The sequence below is a fragment of the Bidens hawaiensis genome, unplaced genomic scaffold, assembly GCF_021521415.1.
Source record: "Bidens hawaiensis isolate Kalapana, Puna unplaced genomic scaffold, B.hawaiensis_p1.1 tig00044352_1, whole genome shotgun sequence".
Lineage (NCBI taxonomy): Eukaryota > Viridiplantae > Streptophyta > Magnoliopsida > Asterales > Asteraceae > Bidens > Bidens hawaiensis.
Window position 1 is genome coordinate 142,742 of NW_027505893.1, and position 22,658 is coordinate 165,399.

Here is a 22,658-nt window from a genome sequence, read left to right on the forward strand (position 1 = left end):
ACACTATATATATAGGCATAGCTAGGTATATCAGTATATGCATACATAACTAATTAAAAAAAAAGTTTTCATAATCGAATCTGGTGGGACCATAAGTCAGGATATAAGACAGTTTTGATTGGGAACAGGTATATACCATCGTTGACTTTCTGGTCCGATGGCAAAATGATGGTGGTTAAGTTTTGGGACTTAAGGTCTCATGTCAGGGTCGTCTCAACGTTCGTGGAGGCGTAAAACGAACTAAAATGTTGAGGCTTTTTTGAAAGATCCATTTGATGTAAACCCTTCTTCTTTTTGGGCTTGGAACTGGCAATAATAACCTAATAATTTTATAGTTGATGTGGAATTAATTTTTTTTTGTTTCTTTAACCTTTTAGACTAACCCGACTCAAACTTTCGAATTGTATTTATAAAAAAAATCTAATTAAAAATAATCTAAGATTCTAACCATCGGCCGCCATTAGCTTATGTCCTTAATTTTTATTTTATTTTTTCTACATAAAAGGATGAATATTAAGATCAATAATGACATAGGCCTTACTTTAACTTGTGACCCATCGATAAGTATTTAATAAAAAAAAAGTCACTCATATAAAATTGGAGGCCCAAAGCCATTGTCTTATTTGGCTGGCCATTGGGTTGTTCCAATGGTGGGCTACCTTATGGATGGTATTTCTTGATGAGTCATGTTTGTAGCATCAAAATCAATATAGACGGTTAATATTCCATTTCAAGGTTGATTCACTCGGGTATTGGAATTAGCTCCACACGTTGTCAAAATAAAAAGAATGGTACCCTATAACAAGTGTGACGCTTAATAATAAATTATTTAATTATTTATTAAAAAAAGGTTAATTAGGATTAATATTATTGTTAATCTCTTTATTAATCATGCATGCATTCTAAATTTCTAATATATTAAATTAGGAGTAAAATAAAGGTGGTCGATTGTGAAACTTGTGATGTGGCATATAGTAATTGGGAGCATGTTCACGAGGGCATGAAGCAGTTAATAAGTCCGTGTATGTTTCTTGTATTTACGTTCTTGTAATTTTTCTTGTAAAATATAACAATATAATATTTGAAACATAATTATTGTTTTTATTGTATCAAAGCTACTTGTTAGGATTTGTTTGAATTTTTCATCTTTTGTTACTTGGATTTGTGATTGTTATGGGGTTTATAGTTCTTGATTTATTAGATGAGGTAATTAAAGGTTGTAAACGAATTGAACATAACAACATTCTACGAATTACGAAATATTATGAATCTTTTGATGGGTAGCTCGTTTACACATATTCTAAAATGAATGAGCATGAACAAGGAATTACGTTAAAATAATTAAATAACCTAACATACACAAAGCTTGAACGGGTTCAATTGTGTTTGTGAATGTTCAGTAATGTGTTCATTAATGCTCGTTTATGTATATCCGTTCATGTTTATTTGTATATGTTTTACTATTTCATTTTTTTTAATCTTTTACTCTAGCATTTAAATTTAAATTGAAAATTGAAACCCTAACCAAAGCCAAACGAACGAACATAGGCAAGGTGTTGCTCGGTTTGGTTTGACTCGTTTACAATCTTTTGTAATAAACCCTAGAAAGATCTCACAGTACAAGTGAACATGAGAGATGATGACTTCATAATAAATGTTTGATCTCAAATATTATGAACATGTTTTGGATGAGTTGCTTGTGGATAAGAGAATATTCTATAGGACAAAAGATTAATAGGGGTGTTTAGCAAATTTCAGGATCCGTATAGGGTGTAAACGAGCCGAGGCTCCGAGCTGAACCGAATCCAAGCTTGCCTAAGCTCAAGCCCGGCTCGTTCAACTTACGTGAGTGAGAGTCGGCTGATGTTGAGCTCTATATCTAAATCTCAAATTCAGCTCTTGGTTAGTTTATAAATATATTAAAGACAAATTATTTAAATAATAAATGTGTTTAGGGTCACGAACTGCTTAAACTTCATAAGTAAAGCTAGTCCCAGACTTTTTTTATGACCAGTATATTTTTAGACACGAACTCATTTATTCCAAGATTTTAAAATATGATATCAAGCTCATGAACGACCGACATTGATGTATTACTTTTCAGTTTTCACCAACTATATAAATCATCATAAACTTCCAACTATTTAAACGTGTTTAGTTAATATTTTCCAACTTTTTATTAAATCGTACATGGCAGGTAGAATATTTCTAAGAAAATTAACCAACTTTTTCTGTCCTTTTCGAAATTTAATATTGGAATTACTTTGCCATTAAACTAAGTTCAAAGAGTTTGCCAAAAACATGGACATGATGGAGTTATTTAAGTTTTTAATATATGTACTTTCGGATATTTGTGATCTTTAAAATATTTTATTATTACATTGAAAAATTCACATCTAAAATAGCTAGTAAAACAAATATAAAACTAGCAGGGCCGGCTTTGAGAATTCACGCACACCAACCGTGCCTGAAAAAAATATGTTCTATAAGTCTAAACAAACTAAATAGTGAAACTATTTTTTTTAAAATAACGATTAAAGTTATAGTAATAAATATAATTAGCAAAATCATAATATTAGAATGTGTATTTTAAAATAATGGTCTTAAAAAAGTTCATATATTCTAAATATATATATATATATATATAATATTGATTTTTTTTAATATTTTCATGCCCCCGAATAACATGTGCCCGGTCAGACACCACATTTCTCCTCAAGGTCTCCCCTAATAACTAGTAAAAATACAAAAGTTTTAAAAAAACATAGGATGATGGTAAGGTATCTATCCTCTGCCTTAGCAAATCAATGCAAGACAAATGTATATGTGGTTTATACTTATAGGCATTTATACATACTAATTAGTGAGAAGCTTTGTTAATATTTTTATATACTTAATAAAAACTTGGTTGTATACATTCTTGTAATTATATCTCTACACAATTCTATAAATGACCATAAAATGAACTACGATTCATTTTATCTCTTGGAATCATTCAATATACATTTCTTCTTATGTTGTGAATTGATATTTTCACGACTAAACACCAATACACATAGATATAGAATTAGTTTCTATTGATTTTATTTGTAGAGACAATAATGTTTGTATGAAGGGGATGAGAAATTAGAAACTCATAGTAGATACGGGAGGAAGAACACACATATTCGTCATAATTTTCAACTTTTTTTCTTTCATTTATTCAGCTTATATCACGCATCAAAAGTTTGTCGGATCATTAGATTGGGCTGTTGAAATGGGCTATATGATTGGGCTTAAATGGTTCATAACATCTTACTAGATTTAACCTCATTTATTGAGCTTAAATCAAACAATAAAAATAATACAAGTTTATGATAAACACTTTAAAAAAATCGTTATATGCTACACTCTTTTAATAGTGTACATACACTTTAGACGTGTAAAATTTTACTTATTTTTTTTATATTATTGTTATAATTAAACAATGAAGGATCACCTTAGGCCTTTGTAAAGAAAAGATGTAGAGGTTATTGCAATCTAAATCCACCATCAACTATGTTGTAACAAGTAATTGATCGTTTAAAGTTACGAAACATTATTTAGGGCAAGCTATGTCTCAGCTAAAACGGTGATCTTTTTCTCTTCTATTTTGAACGACAATTTTCATTAAAACATGAAAACCAGCAAGAAGCTTGAGCCAAAACAAACGAATTGAAACGGTGATATTCTAACTACGATAAATTTCCATGAAGCCTACCGTAAGATACTCGTATTTTGTTTTATGTTAGATAAAAATATTTATAGATTTTCTTTGATATTATTTATGATGTCATCCGGTTTGCCAGTGGGCAAGTAAAACGACAGGCATGTTGTCGTGTTGTCGCGCCCGATTCTTAAAACATAGCAATGAAAATTATATACGGTGAAACATTAATGAACTTGAAAACTTATCATATTATTGAAATAATGTAACCGGCATATAGAAAAAGTGAAATGAACAATAATTAAGTTTGGGCCTATTAGTACTGTCTTAATAATTAACTTGGGCTTGGTTTGCTTAATCGAACTTTGGCAGCTCTACTTTATTAGTTGAGGTTTGACCATCATGATTATAACTTTTAACTTAATGATTATGAACGTTTAAAACAAATGCACCTTTCAACCAAAACAATGTCAAGTTACTTATAATAATAGAAGTATTACTGAAGAATATAGGTACATGATTAACTAATTCTAATATATTTGATTAAAATTCTTATTTATTTTTAGTAGGATTGGGGTTGCTATTTAAAAGGGGGTTGCGGCGCAGCCAGTGGCGGATCCAGGAATTTTTTTCAGGTGGTGCACAACTTTTAGATGATTCAATTTCATAGAATCGGGTATAAAAAATTCCGGGTCGGTTTGAGGTTCGGGTCGGTTAGCTGGTTCGGGCAAAGTTCATTACATAATAAAAATACAATAATAAATTCCGGGTCCGTTTGAGGTTCGGGCCGGTTAGATACCATATTCACACAATTAACCTTACCTCAACAAAAAACATCCACCAACACCACCACTCTTATCTTTCCAACTATTTTAACACCCAACACCAACAACCATGATTTGAAATATATTATTCGTGACCACAAGCCATTAAAACTAAATTTAACAAATAACCTAACAATTAAGTAGTTAGCAATCAAGAACAATTAACAAGTCAAGAACAATTAACATTTAACAAATGAATGCAAACTTACCTTCAAAGTGGGAGGATTCGAGCAATCGAGCTTCAAGGAAGAGTAGAAGACAGGAGGAGAGGAAGGCAGGAGGTTGGAGAACGGCCGGAAAAGCTGCGGTGGTGGTCAGGGAACGGCCTACGGGGACGAGGGGACAGGGGAGATCGCAGGCGCCATTGTGTTTAGTGTCGGTGTGTTTTATTTTTTGACTAATAAAACCCTAAATGGGTTGTGCAGTAGTTAGTAAAAAGGAAGAGTTCAAGAAAAAAAGTTCAAAAATTATATGGAAATCCGGAATTGAACTTGTGACCTTCAAGTTACAAAACCAGCACCTTACCAGCTGGCCAAGCGTTTCAAATGTTTTTAAGGTGGTTCCTTCCTAATTTATAAGGTGGTTCCTCTAATGTTTTATATATACAAATACACTATTATTTCGAAACTCGGGTGGTTCCGGGGAACCACCCATTTCTACTATAGATCCGCCCCTGGGCGCAGCGTGTTGTCAGCTTACCTGTCACTTCATCGTTTGGATGTTTTATGTTAAAGAAAAAACTTAACCTTGTTTATTATATTAATCTTTTCCCTAGAGGTCCACAAACGCCTTTGGATGCCACTCGGGCTCACAAAAGGGCCCATCGGATGCCTATTGTGGATTAGAGGTGTATAAACATGATATTTTTAAATATGGTCAACAAAAGTCAAAATCGAGTAGGGTGGAAACCAGCTTCGGGTATAGTCAGGCATTTGACCAGGATTTTCGGGTTTCTTTGGGTTTCGGGTAGGGCCGGATTGGGTTTTGACCGAGTATTCCCGGTTTCAGGGAGAAACCCAAAAGGCCAAAACCCGGTCTGTACCCACGGGTCGGGTTAGGTCCGGGTAGGAGCAGCCGGGTCAGGTCCGAAACAAGTTTTTTTAACCACCTCTACTTGTGGATACTTCAAATGCTTCATATACCGTTTAACTATCATAAACTTATTCTTTATATACTTGAGAAAAGAATTATTTGTGTATTTTACTTGTTTAATGTATAAAACATGTTATTATGATATTTATATTATAATATTTTCATTTTTACTATTTACTATTTATATTATTATGTGTTATATAGACAGAATTACAAATTTTGTCCTTTAAAAAAAGCCAAAAACCGGTTCGTGTCCTTTTCTAAGTTTCCTTGCAGGCGGTGTACTTTAAACTTTTTTTTTCTACACGTTATGTCCTTTACGCTAACTGGGTTAGAAAAACTCAGTTAAGTATGACATGTGCCAGACATGTGATGGGCATTTTTGTCATTTCGTCTACTGGTAGTTATTTATAATTAAAAAATAAATTAATATATTATAACAAAAATAAATAATAGATATTAAATATATACTCTCTCTCTCTCTTCCCGTCTTCTTCCTCTCTCTCTACTCTCTCCCTCCCTCTCACTACACCTCCCGTCTTCTTCCTCTCTCTCTACTCTCTCCCTCCCTCTCACTACACCTCCCGTCTTCTTTATCTCCAGGCAGGTCAAGAAACCGGGCTCCCAAACCCGGTCGGAGTCAAAGCGGCTCACCCAACTCGGGCCTGCTCCGGAGAAGAAAAGGCAGCAGCCACCATGCGGGTCAACCCGAACCCGTTATGTCAAGATCCGGCAGCTTAAGGCCATTGGAAGCCCTGTCGCCGCTCCGGGAAGGTCCGGATCCGAATGACCCGGCGGCGGACTTCGCCGGAGACCCTACAAATATTACCCCCAATTTCCAACCAAAAACCCTACAACAAAAGATTAACCCGATTAAAACAAAATTTATCCTTCATTAACGGCGATTGGTTTCAAGATTTGGCTAATTACCCATTAATGCCATTTGCCCATAAACCCAACGGGTCAAACCCAAACCCAGATGGAGGTGGGGCCACTGGATGAAGGGTCAGCTGTGTCGTGCTCCGGCGGGTGGTTCACATATGAAGAAATGAAGAAGATGAACACGATCTGGGTGTGGTGTGATGCTTCAATATATTAGAATATTGATTTTATTGATTTGATTTGTGAGAGGGGATTTGTGGGTTTCTGGGTTTCTGGGCGTCAGAACGAGGGGAGTCGACGTCGAAGATGGGAGTCGGCAACGGAGATGGAGCGGTGGTTGGTGGCGGACTTGTGGTGGCGGTGGTGATGGTGTTTGAGGTCTGCAAGAATGGTGATGGTGATGGTGGTCTGCAAGAAGAAGAAGAAGAAGAAGAAGAAGTTGCAGGTAGACGAAAAGACAAAAATGCCCTCACATGCGTCTCACGTGAGGGCATTTAACTGACTTTTTCTAACCCAGTTAGCGTAAAGGACATAACGTGTAGAAAAAAAAAGTTTAAAGTACACCGCCTGCAAGGAAACTTAGAAAAGGACACGAACCGGTTTTTGGCTTTTTTTAAAGGACAAAATTTGTAATTCTGTCTGTTATATATGATATTCCAATTACGTCATTGAATGATTAAAATCACCAATCGAAATCCATAATGCCATAAATCAAATCTTTCAACACTTGGAGATTATTCCAAATGGTACGTACTGCGTTGAAGTTAACTGTTATCCGCATCCTGCATCCTGAAAGGACAATAAGAGAACCGATAATCAACAAGATATTATTATTTTATTTATAGATTGCTTTCACTAAATAACATTTGAATCTCATAGCCATAAACACCACACGACCTTCCGGTAGCATTTATACATTTCAATTCAACAACTCTTTTATCCATAATCCACGAAACTATAGTTTCGATGAATCCACCAAACGAGTCTTCTCCATCGCAATTCTCTAACGCGAAATTATAGTATAGTTTTTTTTTCCCAAATTGAGAAAGAGTAAATAAAATAACGATTTACTTAATATTAATTAATTCACTTTATTAATTTCTTATTTTATTTGTACTAATGTCCACCGAAAGAAGTTGGATCAAAAGTCCCAATGTTACTTTTGAAAATGCATGTAAAGAATTGAAATAAAATCCAAATTAAAGAACGTTAAGTTGTATTTTTGGACTATTCCAAATCGGGTAAAATGTTTAACTAGTGAAAATATCAAGGGATATTCATCATTGCGTACAAAATCTTTAAAATCAATTTGTATAATTTCGGTTAGGACGACAATTATCGAGTTTGTACTATTATATCTAGCTTATTTAATAAATAGACCGTATTCTGATTGACCTGTTGAATTAATGGGTTGTGTTAGGCTGATATAGTATGTTAAACAATTTTAATTGAACATCTTGATATACTTGCCTATGTAGTTAAATAGATCGATCAATTGTCAATGAGCGATTGGTTGAGTGGTAAAGGAGAGACTTGGTGTTTTATGTTACCAAGATTTGATTCTTGCCCCCCAACGTTTAATTTTAAAGGCACCATGGTGATGATGGACGATTACGCGAGTATGTGGTTTCACTAGTTGGATCCTTGAACTGAACGAGTTTTATCTCATCGCATTGTCTTCCCTTCGAGCAAGTGTTCATGGGTGTTGGCCTTAGGTAAGGGTTTTTTCCAAATCGAAAGACGAGTGTTGGCAATAGCCCTCTTGGATGATTCGTTAGCCGTTAAAAAGAACAATATATTAATCCATCAACATGTTCAACCCATTTAAACGCAACTTACCAGCCACATGAACTTGTTTACAACTTGATTACTATTCGTCTACCAGCTTGACACGTTTATATAAATGTAATAATATTAAACATGTTGTGTTTAGATTACACAACTTTAAGTGTTTGTTCTAAACAACATGTTCGAGTTCAAAAGTTCAGCCTATCAAACAGACGAAACCTGACAACTCGCTAACCCGATATAATTAACATCCTTAATTTAGTCATTAAGGTTAGATATAAGTATTAAATATTAATTTAACAAAAAGTTGAATGATTTTTAAGTTTTGTGAAACGGAACTTTTATTTTTATGGATTCACTTATTTTAGGGAGGCAAAACGGCGCCGCCGTAAAGTGCGTAATCTACGGCCCAAATCTTTTGTTTGATTGGCTTTTATAAATTGATTGGTTTCATACGTCTCCACGTCTTCAATGTTCCAAAATAACTCCCACTTTACTATTTATATTATTATTTTTATCTCCTTTTTCCCCCTTTCTTAACATATAAATTTTCTCACTAAACGTGTAAACGTATTTTTTTTGAACGACCAACAACGACTATCCAGGTAACCAGTAGCAAAAAACCGGCCTATAGACAATGCTTAATTGCCGGTTGGAATCAGATTTTAATATGATATCATATATATCTCTGCTCTAAATCTTTATTTTTCCTCTCATATCTAGGACTGTTCAAAGGGTAAGACCCGACCCTTTTACCTAATATCTGACTAGTACTCTTTACCCTTTAGGTAGAAACGTGGACCCGAGATCCTACCCTCTAATCAATAAAAGGGTCAGGTATAAATAAGGGTTTCAAGGGTCCAACCCTTTAACTTTTAAGGCAATAATCACATATGTTTTTCTGCATTTACTAGTTGCATATATCATATATGACTTTAATATATGATACCTAGAAACAATTAGACTTTCGTTTAATAACATAGTAAAGGCTAATTGATGCAAATAATCTTTAACATTCACAAATGGCATGTATAGAACAATTCAGTGATTTCCTTGTATATGTTTACAATCAATAGTATGGCCTTCTATTTTTATTTTTCTTAGTAATTGGTAAATTTCTAAATAATCATATATGAAATACAAGCATCTCCTAAATTTCATATTAATCGCGAATCTGATATATATCTATCTAGAAACTCGTAAACGGGTCAAGGGTTTGAAAAATGGATGGACCCCTTGATACCCTTTCACCTTTTAAGGTAAAATTTAAATACCCTTTACCTGACCCATATTATATATTCGGGTCTATTTAAGGGTTTTACGAGTTAGGTTGTCGGGTTTCAATGGTCCGACTCTTATCTTGCTCACCCCTACTCATATCAGTTAAGTTAAAAGCTCATAAGCAACAATAAATGCATTAGTTTGTTGTAATTATATTACTAATTCTAATTCTAATTAAATGTATTTTAACATTTTACCATGTGCTTGAACGAATTAATAAATAAATATGATTAATTCAAAATACGAGAAAAAATAATTGTTAGAAAAATGGTAATAAGCTTTTCAAAAGATTTCTGCAAAATAATTAAATAAAACAGAAAATAACGACGTAATTGATTGATTGACACCACTATAAATCTATCTATAATATATATAAATGAAAACATAAAAATCCTACGTGTCACGATGTGGTCGCTCCCCTACTTTTTGAAGTCACCAGATTTGCTTGATTTTTAAATGGAGGCTTCTCATGCATTTGACCCGAATTAATGGGTATGGGTCTTACCAAACCCAGATATTCCATAAACGGGTTATAACATCTCATTAAATTAAAATTATTCTCACCAAATTATTTATGTAAAAATCCTATAAAATAGGATAACTAAAATTAGTATCTTATTTATTTTTAAAAAGATATATATATTATTTAAGTTAAAAAACCAATTTTATAGTAAAAGAAATAAACCGGTCTTGGGTCTCATCAAACCATAAGTATATTATAAACTTTCATAAATATTATTTATAATTAAAAAACCAATTTTATAGTAAAAAAAATAAACGGGTCTTGGGTCTCATCAAAACTATATAGCTTTTAAACCGGGTTATAACATCTCATTTATTTGTAAAACAATTTATTATCAAACCATAAGTATATTATTAACTTTCATACAATAAAAAAAATATAAATTCAAAAAATAAATAAATATTAGAACAAACAATATAAAACAACCCGGGGGATAATCGCGGGTCACCAAACCCAGATCCTTACCCTAAATTCTTCAACCAAACTACGTTCATACTCTTCCTCTTCCCACTCTCACACCCTAAATCACCATCCTCTCTCCCCATCTTTACACGGGTCATGACATCTCAAATTGGATGTTTCAGTTGTGTTTGTGCAGTTCCCAGCTGTGGCTTTTAGGAAATGTCTGAGTTCATTTTGTTTTGTTAGTGTTTTTGTTTGAGGTGAGTTAAATTTTTGTTCTTTGTTTATAGCTTTTGTTTTGTCAATTAATGATAGATATGGCCTAATGTTTGCAGGTCCAACCCAACATATACTCGACAACCAAAAACGAACCCAAACACGAACTGAGCCCTGTATGTTTATGCCTATGTACGTGTTCAGGTCGGGACGGGATCATCATCATGATTTACCATTATCATTATATTATTTAGTCAAATTATTTAAGATCAATTATTTAGCATAAATTTGTTCGACTTCGTGTCAAATTTCCAAATTCATGTGCAATGGATGGGTTAAACAAACGAAAATCAAAATAAGACCAAAGTTATTTTCCGTTCGTTCATGAACGCTATTTAGTATAAAACGAACATGAACGCTATTTCTGTTCGTTCATTTACATGCAACACAAACTTTTCTTTCGTGGTAGACTGAATCAATTCGAATTGAAGAAAATAAGACCTAAACCATGATTGGAATTGCATGTAGACTTGAACACATGAGCATGGGATTTGATATTCATATAAATAAAATTAAAAATCTATAAATTAAAAGTCATTATGTATCATGAAACGAAATTAGAACAAATCAGTGGGTTTAAATTCGAACAAATCACAATTTTAAAAATAAAGTGCTCGATGAAATGAATCTATGAAAGTTTTCTTTTAGCATAGAAGTGATAGAACAATATATGTTTTATTTGTCCTGGCTTTTGAATAGAATGTCTAACTGTATTATGAGTTTTCATGAAAATTCATATGTTCACAAATGGGTCGTTGGTTAATATTCTTTGCGACAACAATATATTAACTTTTCTGGTCCATTGTTCAAGTACGTAAATGCGTAAGGTAATAAATAATGGTATAAACTAACATAAAAACTATTAATGGAAACAAAATTCGTTATTAATAGGCCAAAGTTATCCCGGAAACAAGTTAAAATTTATTATTGTTAATGTGTTACAGGTCAAAACATTGTTCATTATTAACGACCGGTAAATGGTTGCACTCTTGCATAAACAAGTCAAAATTACTCAGTTAACGTGTCAACTTTTAATTTCATATAAACGGTTCATATTTACGCCAATAAACAGTACATTTAAGTTTTCTTATTTTCACCCTCATTAACCACTTATCATTCATCGTACTCAGTATATCCCACCAATAGCAAAGTTATTCTATTGGTGGGATATACTGAGTACGATGATGATGACAATAGGCAGTGAGCAATCATGGTGCATATAAGTCAAACCATTGGCTACAGCCCTTACAATTTGGACCGTTTTCAACCAATCCAATCCCTTCGATAGGATATCACTATTTAAGATCGATCTGAGGCTTCCCTTTTCAAGGTATTCATAAATTAAAAACGAGTGACGGGAATGGTTGCAAAATCCAATGAGCTTCACTATGTTTCGATGCCTTATGTTGGTTAATGCGCGTACCTCACTAAGGAAACCTTTATGATTAATTAGGTTCTCTGATGATGAAGAATGAATTTTCTTGACAGCTACCGTAATATTGTTAGGTTGTAACTTTGCTTTATACACAGAGCCGTATCCTCCTGTGCCAATACAGTATGCTTCATCAAAATCATTCGTCACCTTCAGGATTTCATCATACGCTGCTCGTCCATCAAAGTTTGATATTGAGAAGAAATCATTAGCTTATTCAACCAATATTGGTTCCACTGGAGAAGAGCTTTTCCTTTTTAGTAGATAAGCATAGAGGCCGTCGAGTAACATTGCCCCGAAAAGGGGGAGTATAACACAAGGACTAACCTATGATGAAAGCTATAATTATTCTTCTTCATTGGAATTTGACATTCACAAAGTTTCAAACCTGTAACATTTCCACACAAACCCGGATTGCCTTGGAATACTTGTATGGATGAATTTTTGAAGATAGCAAATGGTGTGGGAACCGGACCTACGAGCTCATTGTAAGAGATGTCGATATCAATCCCACTCGGCAATGCCTTAAAGGCATTAGGAATTGAACCAGATAATTTGTTGTGAGAAAGATTCAAATATGCCAAAACTACTAAACTTTGAATTTCAGATGGTATCACTCCCGCAAGTGAATTCCAAGAGAAATCAAGTGTGGTAAGTTGCCCTAATTTACTAATCTGAGATGGGATTTTTCCGCTGAGCTTGTTATCACTAAAATTCAAGTAATATATCTGTTTCCACTTACCAACGTGTCTCGATATTGGCCCGTGCAATCTGTTTGAGGATAGATCGAGAGCAAGGAGATTTTGAAGTGACCCAAGCTCTTGAGGTATAATACCTGAAAGTTTGTTATCTTGCAATAACAATTTCAGCATACCTCTCACATTTCCAAGTTCCTTTGGAATCTCACAAGCCAAGTTATTTGAAGAAAGATCAAGTGCTTGTAGTCGAGTAGAATCTCCAAGTTGGGGTGGTATGCAACCACTGATGTTGTCATATCCCATCAACAATGTTGTCAAGTTCTTGCATTTACTCCAGTTTTGAGACAACCGCCCATGAAAATTGTTGTGACTGACATCAAGTAGATCTAAACTTGGATACACTCCAAGACTATCTGATATGTCTCCAGTAAATTGGTTAAAATCAAATGACCTCTTATTAAGCTATGGCAGTTCCTTACGCCTATCGGTATAGGACCTGTGAGTCGATTTTGACTTGGTGATAAAACTTGAAGCCTTCTCCCATGGCATAAATCTTCAGGCAAATGCCCAGACAATTTATAATTGTCCATTTCTAGCTCAAGCATGACTGGACTTGACAATACTCCTTGCGGTATAGGACCGGATAAATTATTCACACGAAGATACAAATATTGTAGGTCACCTAGGTTTTTTAGTGACGAAGGTATAGAACCACTGAGTTGATTTTCGCTTAGCGCCAGCTGAGTGAGAGACTTCAAATTCCCAAGTTCAGTAAGAATGGGCCCAGAGAGATTATTTTTGTACAAGTGTAGGAGATCCAAAGACTCCAAATTACCTTATGATGAAGGAATTTGGCCTGTCAGATGGTTTGAATAGAGGCTAAGGCTCTGAAGTGAGACCAGACTCCCGAGTTCTTGTGGGATTGAACCATTCAATTTGTTTAGGAAAAGGAACAAAACGGTAAGCTGCTTCAAATTCCCAATGATGGGTGGGATCGGACCACTCAGAGAATTGTTACTGATATACACTTCCACAAGATTGACGAGGATCCACCACAGGTTGGGTTTGAGAGCCGTGTGATGGGTGACTATCCAGCACGGTTCGGAGAGCACTTTTAGTCTGCGCTGGTGAATGGAAGCCCCCCTATCAAGCAAGAAATCCCAAACTCGTGTGGAATTTGACCAGAAAGCTTGTTATCATCAAGGTATACGTAAGTCAAGTTTCTTAAGTTGTCAAATGTTGAAGGCAGTTCCCCTTCCAGAGAATTATTATACAAGGCAAGCTCAAAGAGAGAGGTTAGTTTACCAATCTCTTGTGGCATCGACCCATTTAATTGATTTTCAAAATGGTGAAGGGTCTGGAGATTGGCTAACATCCCAATTTCCGGTGGGATTGCCCCCGAAAACTTATTTCCTGAAAGATCAAGATAAACAAGTTTGGACAGGAGCTGGATTTGTGCGGGGATTGGACCAAAAAAGTGGTTTACACTAAGCTCAAGTCGAGAAAGGTTGTGGAGAAGTGAGAACGGGAACTGGTCAAGAGTACCATTTAAGTCAGATGTTGTAACATTCAATATGTGAACGGTCCAATCATCGTTGCAACCGACACCAAACCATGAAGTGCATGGAGTGGAAGCAGTAGCATTCATAGGGAGGAGAGTCCAAGAAGAATATAGTGAGGAGTCGTTTGGAATTTGAAGGCTAGCTTTCCATTTAAGAAGGGCATTGGCTTCCTCCAAAGACGCGAAAGCGAACTTTGGAAGTGAAATGATTACTAGAGCTAGAGATAAGTGTACGAAGTGAGAACAAGACATTATTTGCCTTGTCATGTTTGCCTGATTTCAAAAATGACGGGTTGCGTGTTCTAATTTATACTCGAGCGGCTAACCTTATCTCCGGCAATGCCATATTTCCACAAGGAGTGTGCTTTACTTTGAGAAAAATAAATAGCTAACGTTATGTGAAGAGTGTTTATTACTTGAGGAATAAATGTCATTTAGCAAACGACTTAGATTCAGAGCATTAATAACTAGATAATAGGACATGGGACTAGTTTTTTTGTTGTTATTATGACGTGCTTTACAATGTAAGACAAGCTGGGTCTCATAAGAACTTAAAAATAAATAAATAATTAAAATGAATGAACGTGGTGCATGCCGTGAGTATTAACCAATTGAAATTGAGAAATATGGAAAGAAAAGGTCGTTAGTATTAATAATTATGTGGGGTTATTACTTATTAGATCACTTTCGTATGATATATATGGATACCTCTATCGACTCAAGTCAAGATAGAGAATTTATTTTATTTTGAAAGACATCTCAATAAGACACAAACAAAAGGTAAAATACCACGTCAAACCGGCCATCTTATCGGGTCACAAGTCGAGACGGACTACAGGTCTGATCAGATTTTAGAACCGAATGAATTCTAATTTTAATTATATATATTTATATACATATAACTTATATGACATACGAATGACCCCATTCGTTAATTCAAATTAATGAATGGTTCACATCTGTTGTCTCACTCGTTAACTAATGTAAACGAATCAATAATAAGTTAAGTAAGTACATAACAAATAGCCAAAAATTCGTTCTTCATTCGTTATCCTTATTCATGACGAATGAGGTCATGCGTTATCAGGTGAAGCGGAATTGATATTGATATTCTAAAATGAAAGTATCATGAAACAATGGATAAAAGGTTATAACGCATATGCGAATAAGCATAATTTAAAGAGATTTATAAGTAGCTAATTTGCTCGTTAAGTTACATGCTACCGATTTACGCCAACATGCTACCGATTTACTCCAAACCCACTAAGATAAAAACTCATACACAAGCGTCATACAGAGAGCCATTCATTTGATGAATAGTTTTACACAAATGTTTTTAATATATATACATAGCCATTAGATTTTATCACTCGTGTTATGAGGGTTGTTTTATATTATTCGTTTATAATATTTATATAGTTTTTTTTTATTTTAATTTTATTTAATGTAAGTAAGTAAATAATATCCTTAGGATTTGATGATAAAAGAGTTTCATAAATAACAGAGATTTTATAACTGGTTTAAAAACTTTCTGGGTTTCATGAGACCCATGACACGCTTATGTTTTTTAACTATAAAATTGTTTCTTAGTTATAAATAATATATTTTTTAAAAAATCGGATATTAAATTTTATATCTCAATTTTATAGGATTTTGAGATTTTAATATCAAATATTTGGTAAGATTAATTTTTAATTCAATGAGATGTTACAACTCGTTTAAGAGTTGTTTGAGTTTGGTGAGACTCATACCGTGAATTTGGGTCAAATGCATAAGAAGTCTTCATTTATAAATAATGCAATCTGGTGGCTTGAGATAATGTAGGGAGCAACCAGAGAGCTTTTAAAATTTTCGCTAATATATATTTCAGATGATATAACTAGTTGTTAGCCACTATATTTAAGGGGTTATTTAACATTTGTTGTTACTAATAGTGTGAATATATTTTTTTAGATTGTAATTTGAATTATAGTTTTATCTATTTTGATCAATTTATGTTTGGTTATGTTCATATTTGAATGAAACATTGAATGAATTATTAACTTAACGTTTTATATTTATTTGTTTGTCTCTATTCAAGTGTGTTTATTTGTATTCGTTTATGTTTGTTTATATTCGTTTACGTTTGTTCATATATGTTTGTTTACCTTAGTTCAATTATGTTCTTTACGTTCGGTTATGTTCGTGAACTCTTCATAATTGCGACATATGAGAAATCCAACAAAGAAGGGGCGATTGTTGTAGGTGACGATGATTGGTGATAACAAGAAGTTAACATGTGCTGGAGAGGATAGACCAGCGGCGAAGATTAAGTAAGTTAAAAGCTGGTGTGATTGAACCTGCAATGAGCAAAGTCAAGATACTGCAAGTAAGTTACAAAGTTATTTTTACTCATAAATTTGTTTATTATAGTTTTATGAGACTTGAATAAAACCAGTTTGTGTTACAGTTTGCAACTGAAGCGGCTATAACAATCCTTCGAATTGACGACATGATCAAGCTAGCTAAAGATGAGAGTCAAGATGGTCAAGAATAGTTAATTTTTCTTTTTGGACGATGTTACGATCAATTGTTTTTGGTTTGCTTGTTTGTTTGAAAAGTTTTGTTGCACGTTTGTAGTTTAGTTTGATTTTGTCCAAGCTATGTAGCAATGGATTAAGACCTTTGGTATTTTGTGGAAACTGGGGATTTTTAAGTTTTAAGAAAGTTTTTAAGTTTTAAGAAAGTTTGGCTAAAAATGATTATGGCTTTTTATTTTTTTTTATTTTTAATCTAAACTTTTTTCATACTATAGATTTGTCTGAGTCTCTTAGACCATAGTTTTGCTACGCTTTGCTTTTTCATGTACATTATATTCAATTTCAAACTTGTTTCTTATAAAAAAATTATAAGGAAAAAAAAGAGAAAATTAATGCTTAGAAATTTGCTGGATACTGCTCTAAAAATACTCGAAAAACACATGGTTCTTTGCGCCGAAGTCACCTCTTTGGTGTATGTCCATTACTTGGGATTTTGATAGACATATCCTAAGCCGACGGGTTCTAACTGTAAGTGATAATCTAGGCAAAAGACAGACTGCAACCAGAAAATGCTAGATACCGGTGGATCCTAGCAAGACATTCCCCGTGCACACGTTGACGTGGATAAGCTAGTCCCATATCCTATTATCTAGTTATTAATGATTTGTTTTGTTTTATTTAAAATGTTTATTTAGGATAGTTTATTTCTGCATATCTTTTATTTTGTTACCTTTGATATATGACGTGAAGTTAGACACTTAGACCCATGATCAGATGATCCAGATCATGGATTAGGTTAGTGGGTAGTTTTTATTTTCTCTATATGTTTAGAAAGTTTATGAATGTAAATTCTATATTAATTTTTATCTCAATTGATTTTAAGTTAAAACTAATTCGTCTTTGCTAGCTCAATTTTGCACCTCGAGTTAGAAACCGTGTTTAAGATCACCACTCAAATTGAGATAAAAATTAACATAAATTTTTCATTCATAAACTTAATAGTATATCTATAATTAATTAATTTATTTTTTTTATTGTTTTTTTTAGTTTGGTAGTCTTAATTAATTAAGTGTGAGCTTAAAACTCATGTTTGGTTTTGTTAGCTCACGGGCCGGCCCTGTACATACATAGCTTATTAACTGGGCCCACGTTGTTTGAACTTGCCTTTACGATAGTTTTTACTATTTAAATAAATAATTTTTTATCATTTCTTATCTCATTTTCCAAAACCCTAAGGGGGTGTTTGGTAGAGAGATTTGATGGTGGAGAATTAGGTTTCTCTTGTTTGGGAGAATTAGGCGGAGAATTGGTTTTCTCTGAGAATTGGGTGTAGGCAAAAAGTAGAGAAATCCAATTCTCTCCATTTGGAAGAGAAATGGAATTCTCTCTGCTTCTAAATCGCGTCTCTGCTCTACTCCGTTCGCGTATGATGATGATGATGCTCCGACCGGCGATGGTGATGATGATGCCGACGTCCGGCACGGCGGCCAACGCCGCAGCCACGTCCGTTCGCGTCTCTGAGCCAAAACGAAACCCTAAATCGCGAGGCGGTGTTGCGAGGCGGAACCCTAAATCGCGAGGCGGTGTTGCGTCTCTGAGCCACCATTTCTCCACCATGATGATGCCGAGGCGGAACCCTAATCACGTCTCTGCTCCTGTTTCTCCACCCATTTCTCTATTGTACCAAACAAAGGAAATGATTGTCAATTCTCCACCCATTTCTATTTCTCTCCAATTCCATTTCTCTCCCATTTCTATTTCCATTTCTTCCCATTCTTTTTCTCTGTACCAAACACCCCCTAATTTCAATTTTTTTACAAAGCAGTAATTCTCGACAAGGTATGTGTTGTGTTATAAGGTTGTTACATGCTAATTACAAATTCAAGAGATCTGACTTTTTTTTAGTGTTTAATAATACTGATGATTTGGGCTTACAAACACATACTTTATCTTCTGATGACACTAACTAGAGGTGCACAAAAAACCCGAACCCGGAACCAGACCCGAAATAAAATCCCGAAACTTGTTTTTTTAATACCCGAACCCGTACCCGACCCTACCCGTAGGGTAGGATAGGATATGCATTTCGGCACTAAAACCCGAACCCAAACCGGACCAGATTTGTACCCGGTAATACCCGAAAACCCGAACCGGTTCCATAACCGGAACCGGTTTTTCCAATACCCAAAACCGGTTAATTCAAATATCCTATGTATACCCAAAAAATGTCTTAAGAATACCCGAAAATACCCCTAAAAAGTGCAACATTTTAAAAGTCCAATCTATACTCGAAAAATACCCAGAAAAAAGCCCGAAAAAACCCACAAATAGGGTTTTTTCAATACCCAAAAATAGGGTATTCAAATACCCGGTTATAGAATACCCGGTTCTATACCCTACCCTAACCGATGCATAGGGTATGGTTTTTAGAAATACACGGACCCGAACCTGACCCGGTTTTTACCGATACCCGATTTTCTAATACCCGATCATGCCCGAACCCGGGTATTTAAAAAACCCGATTTATGCACCTCTAACACTAACTTATAATTTTAAATTATTTTTATATGCAAGAGCTTTACTTGAGCTCGGTTGTGGAGTGTAAAATTAATACATATAAGTCCTTAAGTGGTAAAAAATAAAAATACACAGAGCTCTTTAATGCTTGACAGGTGGGTTGGGCAACCCGGGCGACCTGTTGGGGCACTTAATTTTCAGGGGCAAAATATATTTATTATATATTAATATTTTTTTTATTAAAATAGGTACAAATTTGAACCCTTTTATTAGATATTGGGCACAATCTTTTTTTACCCATAACCCACTTGAGATATTGGGCCTACAGACCTTCTTATTTAGGGCCTACGAACTTTTCTATTTTGGCTCGCCCAAGTCATTTAAATTCTCATAGACGGCCCTGCCTAAACGAGCTGCATTGAAAAACCCCGAATATTACCGAGTTTTTTATTGATCCGATCTCGAGTAGCCTACGAGCTGCTATGCTATTTTGCATCCCTAGTGACATTGTCAAAAGATGTTAGAGTTGTTGATAGAATTTATTTATTTGCACTTGCTTTTTTGTCCTGTTATGTTTCTTTCTTGTTAGATTTTGTTTTCCGATTTTGTTAAATCTTTTGAGTTTAACTAATGTGACATTATGTCTCAGATGTTGGCTGATGACATTAGTGATGTTACAATTCTCAAGTTGTTAGATGTTGAGCATCCAGTTGCCAAGGTTAGACATGACAATTTGTTTTTTATTATTATTATTTTGGTTCACTTATTATCTTGTTGCCTTTTGTTTGTTTAATATGTTAGTTTTCTTTTAACCTATGGTTATATAGGCTCTTATTGAATTGGCTGAACTTGAAGGTAGAGAAGAATTCAATTCTGTGGTCTATCTAGCTGCTGAGTTTCTCAGGGTATTGATATTCATATTCTACTTCATTTTAATGATATTAACATACAAAAGAAATTTATAAAAAAATTAGTTATTAAGAGTTCTTAAGTAATTTAAAAGTTTTGTAATAAAACTCATCATATATATATAGGGTCAGGTTAACGAACAATAATCCTTAACGTACCTTAACGTACGTGAATCACGCTCAATGCAAAAACAAAACGCTCAAAGGCAAAAACAAGGAAAAAAAACAAAACGCTCAGCCAAAATACTAAAACGCTCAGCCAAAAATACAAAACGCTCAAAACGGGTTTCGTGAAGAAAAGTAAAAAATTGATCGATTAACGATCCAAATCTCTTTTTTCGGTGAATCGATGATTAATTGGGTATGTATTGAATATTGATGATTCCGAGATGTTGGGACTTAATTTCATGTATCAGTTTCGTGAATATATGTATTTTTGTATGTTAACGTACGTTAAGGATTATTGTATTCTATCCTTTATATATATATATATATATATATATATATATATATATATATATATATATATATTAACATGCTAACTGTGCGAATCAGGTAATGTATAATGTACTTCTATATATAATTTGTACGTTAACTTTCCCCTATATATATAATGTTAAAATTCTGCAGAGCTCAAATGACCTTGTGGAAAACCCAATACCATTAATCAGATCATACACAGTGAGTGTTAAAACATTTCTCCAGCTTCTTTATCATATTTTTTTCGAAATTCTTGCTCATGTTTACTTTTATTTTTACGAGTTTGCAGCGAGACTGGCATCCAAATATCTTAAAGAAAACGAAGCGGCTATAACAATGCTTCAAACTGATGACATGATCAAAGATGAGAGTCAAGATTAGGCTTTTTATTCTCGCAACGCTGGTTAATCGTTTTTCATTTGTTTGGAAAGTTTTGATGAGATTTATGTTTTATTGCAAGTTTATTTTGTTAAACTAGATGGTGTTGAGACCCTTGATTTGGTAAAGAATGATTATTATTTGAGTTTTTATTTTTATTTGTAGTGAAATTGTATAAGTATCAAATGACAAACTGGATTTGGTTACATGATTTACATAATTGAAATTTTATACTTGTATTAATTGCCTAATTGGTAGGACTAGATCTAAGCCTGGCATATTGTTATATGACCAAGCAAAGACGCCCTGGTGTTGCCGAAGAAGTTGGGCCAACCTGGCCCTTTCTTCGGAACCTAAGGATGCGGTTGATCATAATGAGACTCTATACTTTATTCGCTTTGCCATGCACTGTAAATAAGGCATAAAGGCCGGTCTTTTGTGAAGGCTAGTAGGCCGAGGAGATCACTCGTTCTTGTCTAGAATTGTATCTCTTCTATTGGTCTATTGCAGTGGCGAAGCTTGGACACACACGTCGAGGGAGTCGGACTCAATATGTATAAAAAAATTCATAAACCAGAGGGGAACGGGATCAAAATTTCGGTTGGAAACGGGTAAATTTACACTATGTATAAAAAATTTCGGCCGAAAAAAGGATAAATTTACACTACCGAGCATAAAAACAGAGGGGCCGGGCTCAAAATTTCGGTCGGGAACGGGTAAATTTACACTATGTATAAAAATTTTCGGCTGTAAAAGATAATTACCCTACCGAGCGAAAAACGGAGGGGGGCGGGGCCACTCTGGCCCCAACTAAGCTACGCCACTGATCTATTGGATCGATGGGTATATCTATGGCTTAACATGGTTTATTTTTTAAAACTTGTAAATGGTATATATTATATAGTACTAGAGGTTTATAATCTACCACTGTGTGAATTCTGTTGAAGCATATAATCGAGGGGTGGGTGCAGATCGGACGATTTGAAATTTTAAAGCAGACTCCTCATCTATTAGATAGAGAAGATGAACATAACGCTTAAAGCATATAACTGGTTGATAGTCTATACATCTTTAATATTTTTTAATGTCCATAACGCTTAAGTTAATTCTTTAGATTTAAGTTCTATTAAGATATACTTATTTTCTTTTATATTTCAAAGGATGATCTTATCTAGACTTTTGTATTACTTTTCATCATAACATTTTTATGAAATGTGATGATTTAGAAATAGCAAATTGAAGAGTTATTGCTATTGGAATATGATAAAGTGAAACTAAGAATAAAAGTTTTAAATCATGACTAATATGTCAAAAGTTTTGTGAAACTTAGGTGACATTTAAACTTTGTGACAACAAACACGTAAAGATTTTAATGGCTTGCTAGCATAGTCCCAAGAGTTCTTATCTTTTAT

At 34.2% G+C, this 22,658-nt stretch overlaps 1 protein-coding gene and 1 pseudogene across 1 annotated transcript; one reads left to right on the plus strand and one right to left on the minus strand.

The window, feature by feature from the left end:
- Nucleotides 1-11,909: 11,909 nt before the first annotated feature.
- On the minus strand, nucleotides 11,910-15,110 carry LOC143615809 (uncharacterized; annotated as a pseudogene).
- Nucleotides 15,111-20,120: 5,010 nt separating this feature from the next.
- Nucleotides 20,121-21,249, plus strand: LOC143615810 (T-complex protein 1 subunit alpha-like). The gene is made up of 4 exons (XM_077088834.1): nucleotides 20,121-20,198; nucleotides 20,308-20,385; nucleotides 21,019-21,069; nucleotides 21,151-21,249. The coding sequence occupies exons 1-4, from the start codon at nucleotides 20,121-20,123 to the stop codon at nucleotides 21,247-21,249; spliced, it is 306 nt and encodes a 101-aa protein (XP_076944949.1).
- Nucleotides 21,250-22,658: the final 1,409 nt, after the last annotated feature.

Coding starts and splice junctions, on each gene's coding strand:
- LOC143615810 (XM_077088834.1), top strand. CDS start 20,121: ATGTCTCAGATGTTGGCTGATGACATTAGTGATGTTACAATTCTCAAG. Junction 20,199..20,307: donor TTGAGCATCCAGTTGCCAAG/GTTAGACATGAC, acceptor ATGGTTATATAG/GCTCTTATTGAATTGGCTGA. Junction 20,386..21,018: donor TAGCTGCTGAGTTTCTCAGG/GTATTGATATTC, acceptor AAAATTCTGCAG/AGCTCAAATGACCTTGTGGA.